The 16,439-nt window shown below is 56.5% G+C and overlaps 1 protein-coding gene across 1 annotated transcript in view; it reads right to left on the reverse strand.

Annotated features, from left to right (window-relative positions):
• Positions 1-4,887: 4,887 nt before the first annotated feature.
• Positions 4,888-16,439, reverse strand: part of HS3ST4 (heparan sulfate-glucosamine 3-sulfotransferase 4) — a 378,222-nt gene continuing 366,670 nt past the window's right edge. The window contains exon 2 of the mRNA XM_066278480.1: positions 4,888-6,826. Coding sequence (XP_066134577.1) covers positions 6,190-6,826 — 637 coding nt within the window. The 3' untranslated portion in view covers positions 4,888-6,189. The remainder of the gene's footprint in view (positions 6,827-16,439) is intronic.

The following is a 16,439-nucleotide window of genomic DNA, read 5'->3' on the forward strand; positions in this document are numbered from 1 at the left end:
AGAGCTTGGTTGCTGAGCAACAGAACAATGCTTCAGATGAGCAGAGAATCACCCCATAGGGGGCTTGCCAGGTGGATGCCGTTTGGGCTGCATATGGGAGTCTGTCTCTGCCTCCCCATTTCTCACTTAAGAAAAATTAAAGCTAACTAACTAGCTAAATAAATAAATAAATAAAATCATGTTCACCGTTCACCCTCAGGCCCGCTATCCTGGTTTGGCGCCTTCCCAGTAGCCCTGCTGCGCAGTCGCTGTGATGGCTTCACGTCAGCCATTGCATTGCTGGAAATATCCCTCGGATTCCCAAACCGTCCCAGTTCCCAGGCGTAGAACACAGGGGTTAAGACTCATGGGTCATCCCTGTTCCAGGGGACAAGTCTCCATTATCTCGTAATCTAACTTAAGAGGTGCCAAGTATATTCTCATTGTAACGTATGATTGATTTTAGCACATTTTCAGAGAAGTTAGGTATCTGTTGCTCTGTTTTCCTTCTTTTTTTTTTTTTTTTTTTTTCATTTTTCTGAAGCTGGAAACAGGGAGAGACAGTCAGACAGACTCCCGCATGCGCCCGACCGGGATCCACCCGGCACGCCCACCAGGGGCGACGCTCTGCCCACCAGGGGGCGATGCTCTGCCCATCCTGGGCGTCGCCATGTTGCGACCAGAGCCACTCTAGCGCCTGAGGCAGAGGCCACAGAGCCATCCCCAGCGCCCGGGCCATCTTTGCTCCAATGGAGCCTTGGCTGCGGGAGGGGAAGAGAGAGACAGAGAGGAAAGCGCGGCGGAGGGGTGGAGAAGCAAATGGGCGCTTCTCCTGTGTGCCCTGGCCGGGAATCGAACCCGGGTCCTCCGCACGCTAGGCCAACGCTCTACCGCTGAGCCAACCGGCCAGGGCTTGTTTTCCTTCTTGATATGTGAGCCAACAAGGAGCTGACAGGTAAGGGGAGAGGGTCGTTCTATGACCTCAGCCTTAGATGATAGGTCATGGTGGTGGTGGGGGGGGATGGTCTTTCAAAGAATGTATGTCCCTTCTAGTGGCTTGGCTTTGGTTATTTTAAAGAAAACAGGCAACAGTTACCTTTTAAGGAGAAAATCGCCCTTGACAGCAGTGTTCCCCATACATACTTCTCTTTCTTCTGTTTTTCTTCCAAATCTCTGCCAGACAGCATTCTTAATTACCCAAACTTGCATTTCTATGTCTTTCATTCTGATGGCCCTTACCTGTCTGTGCTTTAGCCCAGCGCCGGAGCATAAGGATGGCCACGATTCAGGGTGAGGCCAAGTTCTGCTCACTCTGATCTTTAATGCCACAGGTCCTTGGTGGTCCCTATGCTGCCCCCTTCCGCACCGAGGGTCAGGTTCCCACCGCACCCTGTGCATCTCTCTTGAAACAGTGTCACCCTCTGCTCTGTGTGCTTCCCCCACAGCCCTCCTCCCCGCCGGGCTGGGGCCCCGTCAGGGCGCGGCGGCCTCGCTCGCTCCCAGCGCTCCTGCAGCTGCCGTTGGCCGCGGCACAGGTGCGTGTGGGGAAGCCTCGGTGCAGGGTGGCCGGCCCAGAGCAGTGGACTTTCCCTGTGTCCAGGGACACTGGAGACCCCTGCCCGCCTCCCGCCTGTGGACTCACACACTCCACACGTTTTCTTGGCTGGTGTTTCCTGCTCCATGACAGGTGATGTCCTTGTGTCACCGTGTCATATACTTTCATAGTTTGTGAGAGCGGTGTCATGTATCTCTTATACCTGGAATGACACCTGCTCCCACCACAGAGAAGCCAGAAGTCGTAGGAGCTCCCCCCCCCTCCCCCCCGTGATCCCATGTGTCAAAGAAGCCGAGGGGACCCGCCAGCCCCACTTTATTCCCAGGAGCTTGTGTGCCCCGCGCCCAGGCACCTGCCCTGCCTCTCAACCTCCCACCTCGTCCACCTAAGCGTTCAGGAGCCGGAGCTCCAGGCGCTGGATTCAGAGCCCGGAAGCTTGGAAACATCACCCCCTACCCCATCCCACGAGGACCCGTTCTGCCCAGTGTGACCGAGCCTGGTGCCCGTCGCACCTGGAGGGACCCTCGGTGTGGAGCCCGGGAAAGGCTGGCAGATGTGAGAACACATCGGTGTGGGGGCAGGCGGGTCCTAACCCGGCCAGGGACCAGGTCTTGTATCGGAATGCCTGAAATCCGGCCAGTTCTGTGCGATTTATTTATAAAGGGTTTTTTTTCTGGCCCTGGCCGGTTGGCTCAGTGGTAGAGTGTAGGCCTGGCTTGTGGAAGTCCCGGGTTCGATTCCTGGCCAGGGCACACAGGAGAAGCGCTCATCTGCTTCTCCACCCTTCCCCCTCTCCTTCCCCCTCTCCTTCCTCTCTGTCTCTCTCTTCCCCTCCCACAGCCAAGGCTCCATTGGAGCAAAGTTGGCCCAAGCACTGAGGACGGTTCCTTGGCCACTGCCCCAGGCGCTAGAGTGGCTCTGGTCGCAACAGAGTGATGCCCCAGATGGGCAGAGCATCACCCCCTGGTGGGCGTGCCAGGTGGATCTGGTCAGGAGCATGCGGGAGTCTGTCTGACTGCCCTCCGTGCTTCTCACTTAAAAAGGGGGGGGGGGCTTTTATCTGACTTTAGCTTCGGGCAGAATCATTTCCTCTCTGCCTTCTCGTAATTGTCCTGTCCGAGGACATACCATGAAAGTCTGCGGAGCTGGGCTGCCCTGGGAGAGGCATGAGCACCCCTCCCGTCTGTCTCCCCCTCCATCTTCTTCCTGTCCCCGTCAGCATCACCAGCATCGTCCCTCTTCTCTGTGTCAACACAATACTTCCCTTTTACTTTTTTAGAAGTATCTTTCCATCATTTTGGTCATCACAGAGACTCTGCCGATAGGCCGGTAGGGATTAAAGAAGCTCACTGTAGGGATCTAAAAACTAAGGTTCAGGGTAACGATACTTGCCCAAGACATAGAGAGCGGCCAGGGTAAACCCTGCTGCCTTGCTTCTGACCGCCAGTGGCAGCCGCCTCCTTCGGGAGTAAGGGTGTGGAGGGTCGGCCACTGATGGGAGGGGCGGAAACCACCTGAAGCTGGCAGCACCCAGGGGCTGAGGTTTCTAAAGGAGTGAGGCTCCGATCCGGAGGCCGGGTACCGTGGGATGGCTCAGGCCACCCTCCCCTCAACTTAGCATTCAACCTGCGAGGCTCCCAAAGGTAGCGGGGACTTCCCAGAAATGGCCACCCACCTTGCCTGCTCACTTCCTGGGAATGGCCACCCACCTTGCCTGCTCACTTCCCAGAAATGGCCACCCACCTTGCCTGCTCACTTCCCGGAAACGGCCACCCACCTTGCCTGCTCACTTCCCGGGAATGGCCACCCACCTTGCCTGCTCACTTCCTGGGAACGGCCACCCACCTTGCCTGCTCACTTCCTGGGAGTGGCCACCCACCTTGCCTGCTCACTTCCTGGGAGTGGCCACCCACCTTGCCTGCTCACTTGCCGGGAGTGGCCACCCACCTTGCCTGCTCACTTCCCGGGAGTGGCCACCCACCTTGCCTGCTCACTTCCTGGGAATGGCCACCCACCTTGCCTGCTCTCCCGTGGGGGGAGAAATGGGGCTGCTGGAGGTTTCTGCTGTTACCTGGCTGGTCGGTCTACGTGGGGGCCAAGGTCTTCGTGCCCTTCAGGAACAGAATGGCACCGGCACAGGCACAGGGTATCTAACAGGGCCCCGACATGGCGTTCTCCGGGACGGGGTTCCTCCTCCTCCCGTCCCTGGGGCCACCCGCGGCAGCCGCCCCTGCACTCCGAACCACCCCCCGTCAGAGGGCAGGGCGGGGAGAGAAAATTAAATAGGCTCTAGGCTCTGCTAATTGAAATCAAATAGGAAATTCAATCTCCCGTGGGTTGCAATGCTCACGTTTGAAGTGGGTGGAAGTTATTACTAACCTGACTCCGTTGTAGCAGGCCGACTTAAGTGTTTCTGGCTAGGAAACAGTTTCTGGGTCATGTTTCCCACTGATAAGAGGGGGACGTGGCTTAGCGGCTCAGTCCCAGGGTCCTGGGGATCGAGCTGGAGTGGACCCCTCAGAAAACAGAACTCAAAACGTCTCAAGTTTGCGTTTCTATTCCAAACCGTAAGCTTTCAACCACATCATTAAACAGACCCTTGCAATAAAAAAAGCAGGGGAGGAGGGTGGAGAGGACAAAGAAACACACAGGTAAGACGTTCCTCTGTTGTGCTCGGTCCCAGGGTCCCAGCTTCCGTAAGAATATCTCTGGAAGGACAGATGCCTGGGCCCCACCCAGAGATTCTAATTCCTCAAGACGTCTGAGCTGAGCGCCGGGACTGTGGCTGGGAGAACCCTGCAGCTGGTTCTGATGTGCGGCTGGTTCTGATGTGGGGCTGGCTAGACTCACTCCTGGCTCTTAGGGCCCAGGGCCCAGATCAGCAGCCCTCCCCGCACGCTTCTGAACAAGCACACATGTATGCATCTGCTTTCTTGAAATAGGTGTGTACGTGTGTGTTTATCTCTATGTGCTTTTATTTTGTTAGCGAAGGTGTAATATGTTGCCTTCATCTCAATAACCACTTTCTTATCTGGCCAAAAAAAAAAAAAGAAAAGTTATTTGTTAGGTTGTTTCTGCATCTGGCGTGTGTCGGTCCGTTCCTTGGTAGGACCCACCGAGACTGGGAAAGAGACCCCGCTCACAGGAGCCACATCCTCTGTGCTGTCTCAGGGGTCCTCTCGCTCTCAGACGAGCCCCCCTCCCCTGGAGGACACCTGATCTGGTCTTCCCAGCCATCCCTGAGAAGGGGCTCCCCAGGATCTGAGAACGGGGTGGGGCTGGAGGAGGCCCCCACAAACAGCCATCGGAATCAAGGATCAGGTTGCATGAAGCTTTATAACAACACAGTTTCCATTTAGTGGGAGAAATGACAGTTGAGTAACAGTTGAGCAGAGGTCACTCCCTCCCCGCCACTCACACGTTTCCAAATGTGACTAAACAGTTCCTGGTTCGGGAGCTTGGTGAACGGGGGACTTTAGGTTGAATGCTGTGTTTTGATCAAATCAAACTAATGGGAAGGGACACATTGGTCAGCAGCCCTTGAAGGGGGTGCCCCAGACAGCCCTTGCTCCCCCCCACCTCCATAAACTGGACATGACAAGTGGGGTCAGCCTGTTGTCACTGCCCACTCTGTGCCGTCTCTGAGCAGAGCGAACGGAGCAGCAGAGGACCAGGAGGGGAGACAGTGGGGCAGATGGACTGTGGTCACCAGTCCCCTGTCCACTGTGTGGCGAAGGGTTATTCATAATAAAAGACATGCCAACCTCTGACCCTTGCCCCTCTGAGGACCCTAAGGGACTGAGCCCACCCAGAAAGGATGTCTCAGAACCATGGTGCTTGGGGACAGGGCCTCCGCCCAAGAGGACTGGTTTCTTTTTCTGCCCCCAGAGGTGACATTCATCTTTACCAAGCCCAGGGTTCTCTGAGCTCAGCTGCCCTCACTCTGCTCTGAGAGCAGCCCCCCGGAGGCCTGAATCTAACGCGAGGGCCTACCCAAGCTTCTCCGGCACCCAGGACACTCATGAAGAGAGAGACCCTACCCTCCTTGGAGGGAGGGCTCTTCAAAGGAAGGTTTCCAGGGGGTGTCAGCTTTTTTTTTTTTTTTGGTGAGGAATGTGCATGCTCCTCCCGTAATCAGGTGTGGAGGGAGGAAGTCACTGGGTTGTGGGATGAGACCTTTCAGGAAGGCGAGAGACACTCTGGAGTGAGGGCCCTGCCCCTAGGCGTCCTGGAGGGCTCGGCCCACGGTGAGCACTCCGGAGAGAGGAGCCGAAGCAGAGGCGTGTACAGCAGGGGCCTGGGCCGAGTCAGGGCTGGGGCTGGGGCTTCCCAGAGCAAAGTGACAGACCCCCACGAGGGGACCGTCCTTTCTTTTCGTTTCCCTTACACGACAGCCATCCCCACATCCTGTCTTCAGACTCCATCTGTGGAAGACAAGAAGGAGCAGCGGATCCCCGCGCCCATCCAATAGGTCAAGCCGAGGCCGCTGCCCAGGCAGCCGGCTGGTGCGCCGTCTGTCCGTCCGTAGGGGAAGCAGTCCCGACCAACCGGACGGAGGCGGCGGGCCTGCGCCCCTCCCCCCTCCCAGCGAGGCTGGGGCTGCAGGCGGGGTCTCCTCCTCGGCTCCGCCCTAGCTTTCCCCCGCGTCCCCAGCCTCACTTGTCACCCTCCTCCTGCTCCCACCGGAAGTCCTGCCCCGTCATCTGGTAGAACATCAGGTTGAAGGGCTTATAGAACTTCCGCAGTCTGTGGATCACGTCGGGGTCGATGCGCGGATGAGTCCGGCCCTTGCTCTTGCCTAGGCACCGGGGCGCGCCGCTGTCCTCCGGCTTCTTGAGGCAGGGGAACCCCTTGGTCTGGTTGAAGTAGAAGTGCTTCTCGGTCACCACCCGCGTGAGGCCGAGGAAGTCCTGCACTTTGGCCAGCTCGCCGGCCGGGTCCACGATGAGCCGCTCGCCGCTGACGAAGAGGATCTGCGAGAGCGGGAAGTAGCGCAGCCAGCTCTCCAGGTGCAGCGCGTAGATCCCGATGCGGATGGCGCTCCAGGAGGCGTCGATCAGCCCCAGGGTCCGGTTCTTGAAGGCCAGCACCTCGAAGGTGGGGATCTCAGGCTTCTTGGACAGGGTCTGGGTGTAGTCGGAGATGGCCCTGGTCACGGGGTTTCTCACCACCACGATCAGTTTGATGTCCTTGGCCATGGAGTGGATGCGCCTGGGGGCCTCATTGGTCACAAAGTAACTGGGCGTCTTCTCCATGGTGATCTGCCCGTCCACAGTCTTAGGCATCACGTTTCTGGAGCAGGGTGAGAAAGGAGGGGGAGTGGTTAGTGGTTATTCTTTTTATTTTTATTTTTTTAAGAGAGAAGCAGGCAGGCAGAGAGACAGACTCCCGCATGAGCCCGACAGGAATCCACCCGGCAAGCCCACTAGAGGATGATGCTCTGCCCCTCTGGGGCCATTGCTCTGTTGTTCAGCTATTTTAGTGCCTGAGGTGGAGGCCACAGAGCCATCCTCAGCACCTGGGACAACTCTCTTCAATTAAGCTATGGCTGCAGGAGGGGAAGAGAAAGATAGATAGATAGAAAGAGAAAGAGAGAGAGAGAGAGACAGGGGGAGGGGTGGAGAAGCAGATGGGCACTTCTTCCATGTGCCCTGACCAGGAATCGAACCCGGGACTTCCACACGCCAGGTGACACTCTACCACTGAGCCAACTGGCCAGGGCGAGAGTGGTTATTCTTATACAGAAATATTTTAACTTGTTGCATGACACAGGTGACATAAACAGCATCTTGGGGAGCCACCAAATAAAATACATTGACAAACACTTGGAAGTTCTTTTTAACCGAAATGTCGCCCTCGAGTTCTGATTATAGAATGATCAGAAACGGCAGCATACGGCTTTTGGGTTCATGGCCGGGAGTCTTTTTACACCTGGGTTGAAACTGCCGGTCTATCTCTTACCAGTTATGTTAAAGCCAAGTATACTATTAATTTCTCTGTGAATTAGTTTTATAATCTCGGAAATGGAGATCATAATAACAGCAGCACCTCCTTCGGAGAGCAGCGTGAGGATTAAGGGAGATAATGCTTGTAGAGCATTTAGCCCAGAATCCGGCACGTGGAGGAGCTTAAATAAATCAAAGTTATTTTTATTGTTGGAGTGGCTTTCTGAAAAAATGGTTGAGCACAACAAAATCGCAAAGATTACCGAGTCCAGGGGTTGGCCCGCTCCTACCCGCCTTCTGTTTGTGTAATGCTTGCAGCAAAGAATGATTTTAAATCTTTAAATGGTTGGAATAAAAAAAAAAAAAACAGCATCATAATAATAACATTTTGTGATGCATAAATATTATACGACCTTGCGATTTCGGCGCTCGTAAATAGTTCCTCGGGAACGGAGCCCCGGGCAGGCTTTCCCGGGCTGTCGACCGCGGCTCCTGCACACGGCGGGGTGGAGCAGCTGCCACAGGACACAGGACACAGGACACTGGGACACACAGAGCCAAACACGGCTCCTCTCAGGCCCTCTGACAAAACAGACCGCTGTCCCCGGGCCCAGCCCGAGGGCCGCGCTGTGACAGGTGGAGCTGAAGCTCAGAGACGGGGATGAGAAACAGGCTCTGTGACCTCAGCCATGGAGACCTGTCCCCCGATCTTATTATCCTCGTGCGTAAAAGCCTGAAGCTCACCTCAAGTTCAGGTGTGAGCCGAGGGCCGACAGCGTGAAAACCATTGGCAACAGGTTGGTTCCACAAAGCGCTGATGGGGGTGGGGGTGGAGGAGGTCCTCCTTTCTGTGACCTGGGACTGCCCACAAGCCAGTCAGTGGCGGACCCCACCCCGGGGCCCATGCCTCCCCCAGAGGGCTTCTTCCAACCCTCCCCTCCATCTGTGTTCCCCTGCAGCGTGGCCTCGTCTAGTCTGGGAGCTTCAGCACATTAAAGGACTTGGATGTGATGGGTCCCCCCCTCCCAACACGGCAGGTCTTCCCGGGACAAAGTGAGGCCCGGATCCTGTCGTACGTCAGTTTGCTGTAGGCATGGCGACGGACCTGCTGAACACCTGTCGCGACAGCGGGCCGCCTGCCACCACGGGCCCCATTAGAGTCTATCCGCTCGTCAGCCTCGCCCCAAAGCGGTACATTCAGGATGACACGAGACCTCTTTGTTACCACGACATGCTTTTAAATGTCTCGGCTAATAAAACCCTCATGCCGGCCAAGCTCCCCGAGCTTCCCCGACCGTAATTAAATTTATTTACTGTCGCTCGGGCAGAGAAAGAATGACTTCTCTTTTATCTCTCATTCACAGGCTCTGTCAATAATTAATTGCTCCTGGGTGCTGGGCTTCCTCAACAAGCCCCCGCTGACAAGGCCAGGGGGATGGGCGGGGCAGCGAGACTCCCAAGGGGCGGGTGTCGTCAGCGCGTCAGGGCCGGGCAGCACTGGGTCCCCCAGATCAAAGCAGCAGCCTGGGCCGTCGGTCATCACGGTGCTCCTCTGGGAATCACACGCTCTTCAAAGCCCTTCGAGTGTCTTCATGTTTCTGTGCCTGTCCGGCTGGCACTCGACTCCACTGTCTCATTGGCAGGGACAGGGCGAAGGCACGCTGCCGTTAGAAGCCACGGGTGCATGAGGCAGGAGTTCCGACTCCTCCCCTCACCTCCGTGAAGTGACTGACCCCCCGTTTGCAGCCTCAGCCTTCTCGGTCTTAAAAAATAAAACAGGGTTGATAAGAGTCCCTCCCGCGTAGAATAGTAACGAAGATGAAATGGGAGAAGGTCGGGAGATCAATTTGGAGAGTGCCTTGTGGTGCCGGAATTTTAACAATGTAAGCCAAGTACAGAAGTACAAGGTCATGGGCACAGCCATTCTTAGAGAAGAACAAGGGAAAAAAACAACATGTTTCCATGTGGCCAAATAGAGAAGTTGAACAGCATGAGAACTAAGGAACGGATCTAGAATAAAATCCTAGTGCTGACGGAAGCCAGCGTCACCAACTGCACCGCACGTCCCGACCTGGCAGCTGATGACCAGCCAGGGAGTTCCTCACCCCTCAGCCCCAGTTTAAGGAACCCACTGACTTCCTCTTCTCATTTCAATCGGCGAGATAATCGTCTCCTATCACGAAACTCACGTCCTGGTGCGAAACTACCCAATAAATGCTGATTCAGGAAAAGCCTGAAGGTAGGTACGTTGATGTGGCCCCGCCCTTTCCGGAGCTCTGTCCGTTGGGGTGTCTTTTCGCTTAGTTGCATTTTTCCTGCAGGCAGTGAGTGGCTTCCAGATTCCTCCTCTCACGGGTCCCTGCCGTTCTCCTCGAGACCTCAGCGTCCGTGTTTACTTCAAAGCCCCGTTCAGATTCGCCTCCCTCACTTCCCTAAGGGCTGCAGCCGGTCGGGATCTCCGTGGGTCTCCGGTCCTTGATACCTGAAGCACCAGAGATGAAATGGCCCGCAGCCCGGGAGCCCGTGAGTGAGTGCGTGCGTGCATGGCGGGGAGGGCGTGTGTGCGTTTCACTCGGTGCTCAGCGCAGAAGGGAACCAGGGGAGGAACCAGGGAGGAGCAGGACGGCCCAACTGGCTTTGGTCACCGTGTCACAGATGAGTGGGACCGTGTGATTTACCAACGGTCCTGCATGTGGGGCGAGTATAAGGCAGTCTCACTGAGCCGAGATACCACTGGGTGGCGTGAGTTTTAAGTAGGGGTTTTGGGCCGGGACGAAGATGCCCAGAGGCGGCTGGAAGTCCATGAGGGAGCAGTTAGTTCTCCCGCCCGAAGCGGTTGTGATTCAGTTATAACCCTTCATTCACCCACTCCCTACGTGGTCACTTCCACAGTGGGCAGTGCACCAGTGAACACACAGACACGGTCCCTCCCTCCACAGAGCTACCCCGCTAAGCGCCCCCTCTGATCAAGGGAGAGCTCTTCACAGAACCCCATGCATAACTGTTTGAATCAACAGAGCAGGGATCGTGACGATTCCAGTTCCACAGAGAAGGAAACAGACTCTGAACCTGGGTGGTTCTCCAAGTCTCCCGGAGGGAGCATGTCTCCGGTTGCTCAGCCCGCCGGCCAAGCAGAAGAAACCCAAGACCAGTGTCAGGGACTAACGCCATTTCCGGGCAAACAGCTGGCACTCAATAAAGACCTGCTGAATGAATTCTCACCTGGGCTCTCCATCCCACCTGACAACTATTTCAATACCTCTCTCCGTCTTCCTTTTCCGGAAAGACTAGCGGAGGCTGCTCTCCCGGGGCAAGATCAGCATCCCCCCAACGAGGCTTTGACTGTCCCTTCCAGCTGCCTTCCCGGGCACGCCCACCCACCCCGTTCTCCTCTCCCCCGGTCCTAAGTACATAAGACCTTGTTGACGAGTTCGGATGTCTGAACATGCCCGTGCTCTTGCATCTCGGGGCGCCTGAGACACCGAAAGAGGCCAGTCATGGCAGAAGGTAGTGAGCGAAGGTAAGAAAGTTAGAAAACAAGTCCATGTTATAGGCGGGAGTCTGACCACGGAGAGCCTTCCAGGCCATGGGGAAGGTGCTAGGTCTATTCTCCGCATAATGAGATGCCACCAAAGAATACGTACGAACCAGGAGAATATAACCTGATTTACATGTTAGGAGACGTTTTCCTAGCTGGCTCTGGCCGGTTGTCTCAGCAGTAGAGCATCGGCCCAGCATGTGGAAGTCCTGAGTTCGATTTCCAGCCAGGGCACACAGGAAAAGCGCCCATCTGCTTCTCCACCCCTCCCCCTCTCCTTTCTCTCTGTCTCTCTCTTCCCTTTCTGCAGCCAAGGCTCCATTGGAGCAAAGTTGGTCCGGGCGCTGAGGATGGCTCCATGGCCTCTGCCTCAGGCACTAGAATGGCTCTGGTTGCAATGGAGCGACACCCTAGATGGGCAGAGCATCGCCCCCTGGTGAGCATGCTGGGTGGATCCTGGTTGGGCGCATACGGGAGTCTGTCTCTCTGCCTCCCCGTTTCCAACTTCAGAAAAATACAAAAAAATAAAAAATAAAAAAAATAAAAATGGGAACAACAGCCTTTCTTGATGGATGTGATAATCTGCAAGAGAGGCAGAGAGAGAGAGAGAGAGAGAGAGAGGCCTCGCAGAGACTCTGAGATGGTTGGCCTGAGTCAGTGGTCAAAGAGAAGCCCAGTTGCTGGACTGGAGACCACTGGGAAAGCAGCAGGTTTCGGGGGGTCGGCACCAAGGGGGACTCTGGACTTCCGGTAGGAGGTATCTGCTCCACCCACGCGGAGAGCTCGAGTAACCATCTCAACACAGGAGCCCGAGGCCCCCACGCTGGAGGTGGGCATGCATGCCGGGTCTTCACAGTCCACCTGCCCGAGGAGACGGGACCTGGCCTTTGCCCATCTGGGGAGTTCTCTTGAATGGAAAAGGTAATTTAGGTCCTCTGCGTGTGCAAAAAATAAAAATTTTAAAAAAAAGTTGTTTTTAATTCCATTGCAAAGATTTTCATGAAGTCCTTTCAGTTCCCAAAGTCCTTGATAACCATCTGTATTCCAGAGCTTAGGACAGTGTCACACTGTGCCTTGTGCCTACGCCTGTCATGGCCGGTCTCAGTCCCTGGGAGCCGCAGGCCATGCGTCACCCGCCTCGGTGTCCCCAGAGCCTAGCACAGAACCTCTCACGGAGCAGCTGCCCCTCACCACGTGTGCTGGCTGGGTGACCACAGGGATGATCCCCACAGGAGAACACGGCCCCTGGGGGTCAGGGGGGTGGGGCAGTTTGGAGAGCACGGCTCCTCTGCGTGGCTGATCCACGGACGGGCGCCCAGGGCTCCTGAGCCCCACGCCGTGCCTGTCTCAGAGACCACGCGCTTCAGTGCGAAGCATATGGCGAGGAAACACTGCAGCTGGGCTTGGCACAGCTCGTTAACAGTATCCGGGGCGCTCCGAGCAGCCGTGACACCAGCACCAACACAGTCCTGGAGCAAAAATCACTGCGCGAGCTCGCACGGCTGCTGTCGCAGCCCCAATGTTTGTGAGATGCTGTCCAAGCCGCTCCACTCCCACCCGCTCCGCCGGCAGTGGGCTTCACTGACTCCCAGCCCCCTCTCGAGAGAGCGGTCAGCGTCCGGGGCCTCACAGGAAGCCATGCTAACAACGGTTATCGTGCCGGAATTGTCCTGCCCCGTTCACTGAGCGCTCACTCTGTGGTTGGGATTTCTTTTCTTTTCTTCTTCTTTTTTCTATTAAGTGAGAGGCAGGGAGGCAGAGAGACAGACTCCCACATGTGCCCTATCTGGAATTCACCCAGCAAATCCCCTACTGGGCGATGCTCTGCCCATCTGGGGCCACTGTTCCACTGCTCCACAAATGAGCTATTTTAGTGCCTGAGGTGAACCCACGAAGCCATCCTCAATGCCAGGGGCCAACTTGCTCAAACCAATCAAGCCATGGCTGCAGGAGAAGATAGAAAAAGAAGGAGTAGGGGAGGGGTGGGGAAGCAGATGGGTGCTTCTCCTGTGTGCCCTGGCCAGAAACTGAACCCAGGACATTGTGGGCCGAAGCTGTACCCCTGAGCCAACTGGCCAGGGGGCCTTAAACAACTCTCTTAAGAAGGCACTACTGCTGCCTGACCTGTGGTGGCGCAGTGGATAAAGCATCGACCTGGAATGCTGAGGTCGCCGGTTCGAAACCCTGGGCTTGCCTGGTCAAGGCACATATGGGAGTTGATGCTTCCAGCTCCTCCCCCCTTCTCTCTCTCTCTCTCCCTCTCTCTCTCCTCTCTAAAATGAATAAATAAATAAAAAAAATTAAAAAAAAAAAAAAAGAAGAAGGCACTACTGCTATCCCCACTTTGAAGATCAGGAAACTGAGTCCCTCTGAAATTAATTAGTTTGTCCAAAGTCACAAGAAGTGGAGTTGAGACTGAGTGCCCGGCCGGTACCGCACCACAGCCCAGACTCGGGTGTTGCCTGACAATGCTTCACTGAAGTACGGAGGCTCATCAAGGTCACACGACAAGCCCAAGGTCACTCCGCAGGAGGCGCACAGCTGCCTCTTAAAACAAGACGTTCTGTGTGTGTTGTCAAGGTGGGCCGTCGCTGACTCCCCGCCGGGAGTTACAGAAACCCACAGCGGAATCCCCAGAAATCCCGGCCCCCGTCAGCCTGCACCGTTTCATTTGCGATATCTCTCTCCAGGGCCCCCTCAGTGGAAGCGAACGGATACCATCATGAATGCCCAGGGAGAGAGCAATCTCCCAAGTTAGACGTGAAGTGCCCATTCTCTACGGAAGGGTCAGCGGCCGAGCTGCCTCCGCATTGCCTGCCTCAGAGGCGCGTGGGCACCTAATGCGCTATCCGGTAGAACAAATGGTGCGTCAATTAGAAGTCTGCCCTGAGCTCTCCTGATGAGCTGTAACCCAGGAGAATGGTTCCTGGCTCAAGGGCGTGGGACCTCGGGGCCTCATCTCTGAACCATTCTTGCTTTGAGCAACTCATTCGCATCACCTGTCAAATGAGGGTAACATTTCTTCATCCCCAAGAAAAGATACTGGGTGTCCTCGCATGCAGCAAGTGCTGGCACATGTCCCCCTCTCACGGTGTGGCCCGCACCGGGGGCAAACAGTCCTGTATGTTGAGCACGTGAAGGAGAGAGCTCTGTTCGAATTCTGAATCTAAACGTTGACTCCTGGTGTGCCTGTGACGCGCGTCCCTCTGGAACGGAAGGTTCTGGATGTCCATACAGACAGCTCCCAGAGCACCAGGCGGCTTGTCTGGGCAACCTTCCGGCGAATCCCTAGACGTCTCCCTCCTGCCATCCCGAGGTGCCCGAGCATTTGGGAAGCCTTGTTTGCTGGGCAGATCTTGGCTGCCGTGTGGGGCCCATGACTCTGACTGCACAGTCATAGACACTGTGTTTTTTGTTTTGTTTTGTTTTGTTTATTTCTCACTGTCATCCAACTTCTCCCTGTGTGGTCACCCCCTTCCTGAGCATCAAGAGACCCCCCTACGACAGACATTCGCTTGTTCATAGGGTTTGATCTAGAAAACACATATGGACAGAAAGCCACTATAAATTCCACAATCCTGTCACATGTGTTTGTGGTTGAGTCATCAGCAGTGAAACCAGTTTCTGAAAGGTCAGGAGGCGCCTGCTGCGTGTGTGTGTGTGTGTGTGCATGTGCGTGTGTGTGTGCATGTGTGTGTGTGTGTGCGCGCGCGTGTGCATGTGTGTGTGTGTGTGTGCGTGTGTGTGTTTATGAGTTTGTACTGATTCCAATGTTTGTCCAATGTTTGCAATGAGCCTCCAGCCCACCGGCTGGGAAGCGGGGTTCCCAAAATCTACGCCGTCGCCTGCCCTGCAGCTCAGCTCCCCTCTGTGCCCCCTCACCGCCACCCCGTTTTCCTCCTGGGCCACGGCCCCCAGAGGCTCTGAGACAGGCACCCACTGACTTAGGATGAATGAAATGACGGTTGCCCCTCCCCCGGCCCCTGACCGGAAGGCCACCGGGCAGGCCTCTCCGAGCTGGACTCGCACACGCGCGGAGACCGCCCCCGCAGACCCTAACACGGCAACGTCCAGAGCGGGTTTTGTTGTGTGTTCTCTCCTTGGGCTCAGCGTTTCCCAGGGCAGGTGCCACCCGTAAGTGACGATTACAGAGGCGTCAGCGTGTCAGCACAGGCGTCTACCCTGTGCTCCCGGCTCCTCTCGGGAAGGCCGCGCACGAGGTCTCCCCGCCCCGCCACGCCTCCTTCCCAGTGTGTGGCCGGCCTCGCTGTCTCGGGGGTGCTGCCAGCCCCCCTCCTGCGCACCGGCGTCCTGCTGCTGACCCGCGCCTCCCTCGCTCCGGCTGAGCTGTCCTCTGTCACCCTTCTGCGTGTCCAAGCCGCCCGGCCCCTGCCTGTGGGGGCCGCCCCAGCCCTCAGCCTCGGGCACAAATGCCGCCGCTCACACAGGTGACTGCCGCTGTGCCAGCTCTGCAGCTGAGTCTTGCCTTTGCTGGGCACCCGGGTGCTTTGTTCCACCCGCGTCTCAAGCCCTCAAGACGGCAGCGCACGTCACCCCCACCCCCACCCCCCAGGGCGGACAGGCAGGGGCCGGCACCTGTGTTTGCCTGGAGCCATCCGTGGTCATGGCTCCTGAGCCTGGGCTCTGCCCATGTGGCCGAATCTCCTTCTCAAGCTGCTGCCTGCGTGACACGTGTGCCGTCTGCCCCTGGGACCGGGCTGTGCCGTCCTCACCGTGAAGGACTCTGGGAAACCTCTTTGACCAGCTTGAACCTCAGTTTCCTCGCTGCGTACAGCAGAGAATCACAAGCAAGATCAGCTCAGGGCATGTTTTGTAAAGATTGAGGGGCCGGGGGTCCTCATGGACCTGCTCTAGACCCCCCCCCATTCACGTTAGCCCCTAACCCCCAGTGTGACAGTGCTGGGGGGGGGCTTTGGAAGGGGACTCAGTCCCGGTTACCATGGTGATGCTCATAAACAGGATCAGTGCCCTTATAGAAGAGACCCCAGAAAGCTCCCCCCACCCCTCGGACGTGTGAGCACACGGGAGAAGATGAAAGTACCGCCCTCTATGGACCGGGAAGTCCTCACCGACATCGACTTGGCCAGTGCCTCGATCTGGGACTTCCAGCCACCAGAACTGTAAGAAATCAATGTTTGATGTTTAAGCCACCCGGTCAGCAGTGCTTTGGCACAGTGGCCCAAAGGGACAGAGACCGCGGAGGCTGGGAGGAGTGACCTGCTCGGTACGAGTGCTAGGATCGCCGCTGTCGTATCCAGAGTCTGTCTGCGCCCCGTGCTTTCTCGGAGAGCGCCATCGTGGGGCCTGTGCTCACGGTGAGGTCTCTGAGTTTTCACCTCGTGTGCATCCCTGAAACAAACTTTGCTTCCGTCAGTAACCTGGACGTGTCTCTCTCCTGTGA

The sequence above is a fragment of the Saccopteryx bilineata genome, chromosome 4 (genome assembly GCF_036850765.1).
Source record: "Saccopteryx bilineata isolate mSacBil1 chromosome 4, mSacBil1_pri_phased_curated, whole genome shotgun sequence".
In the NCBI taxonomy this organism is placed as follows: domain Eukaryota; kingdom Metazoa; phylum Chordata; class Mammalia; order Chiroptera; family Emballonuridae; genus Saccopteryx; species Saccopteryx bilineata.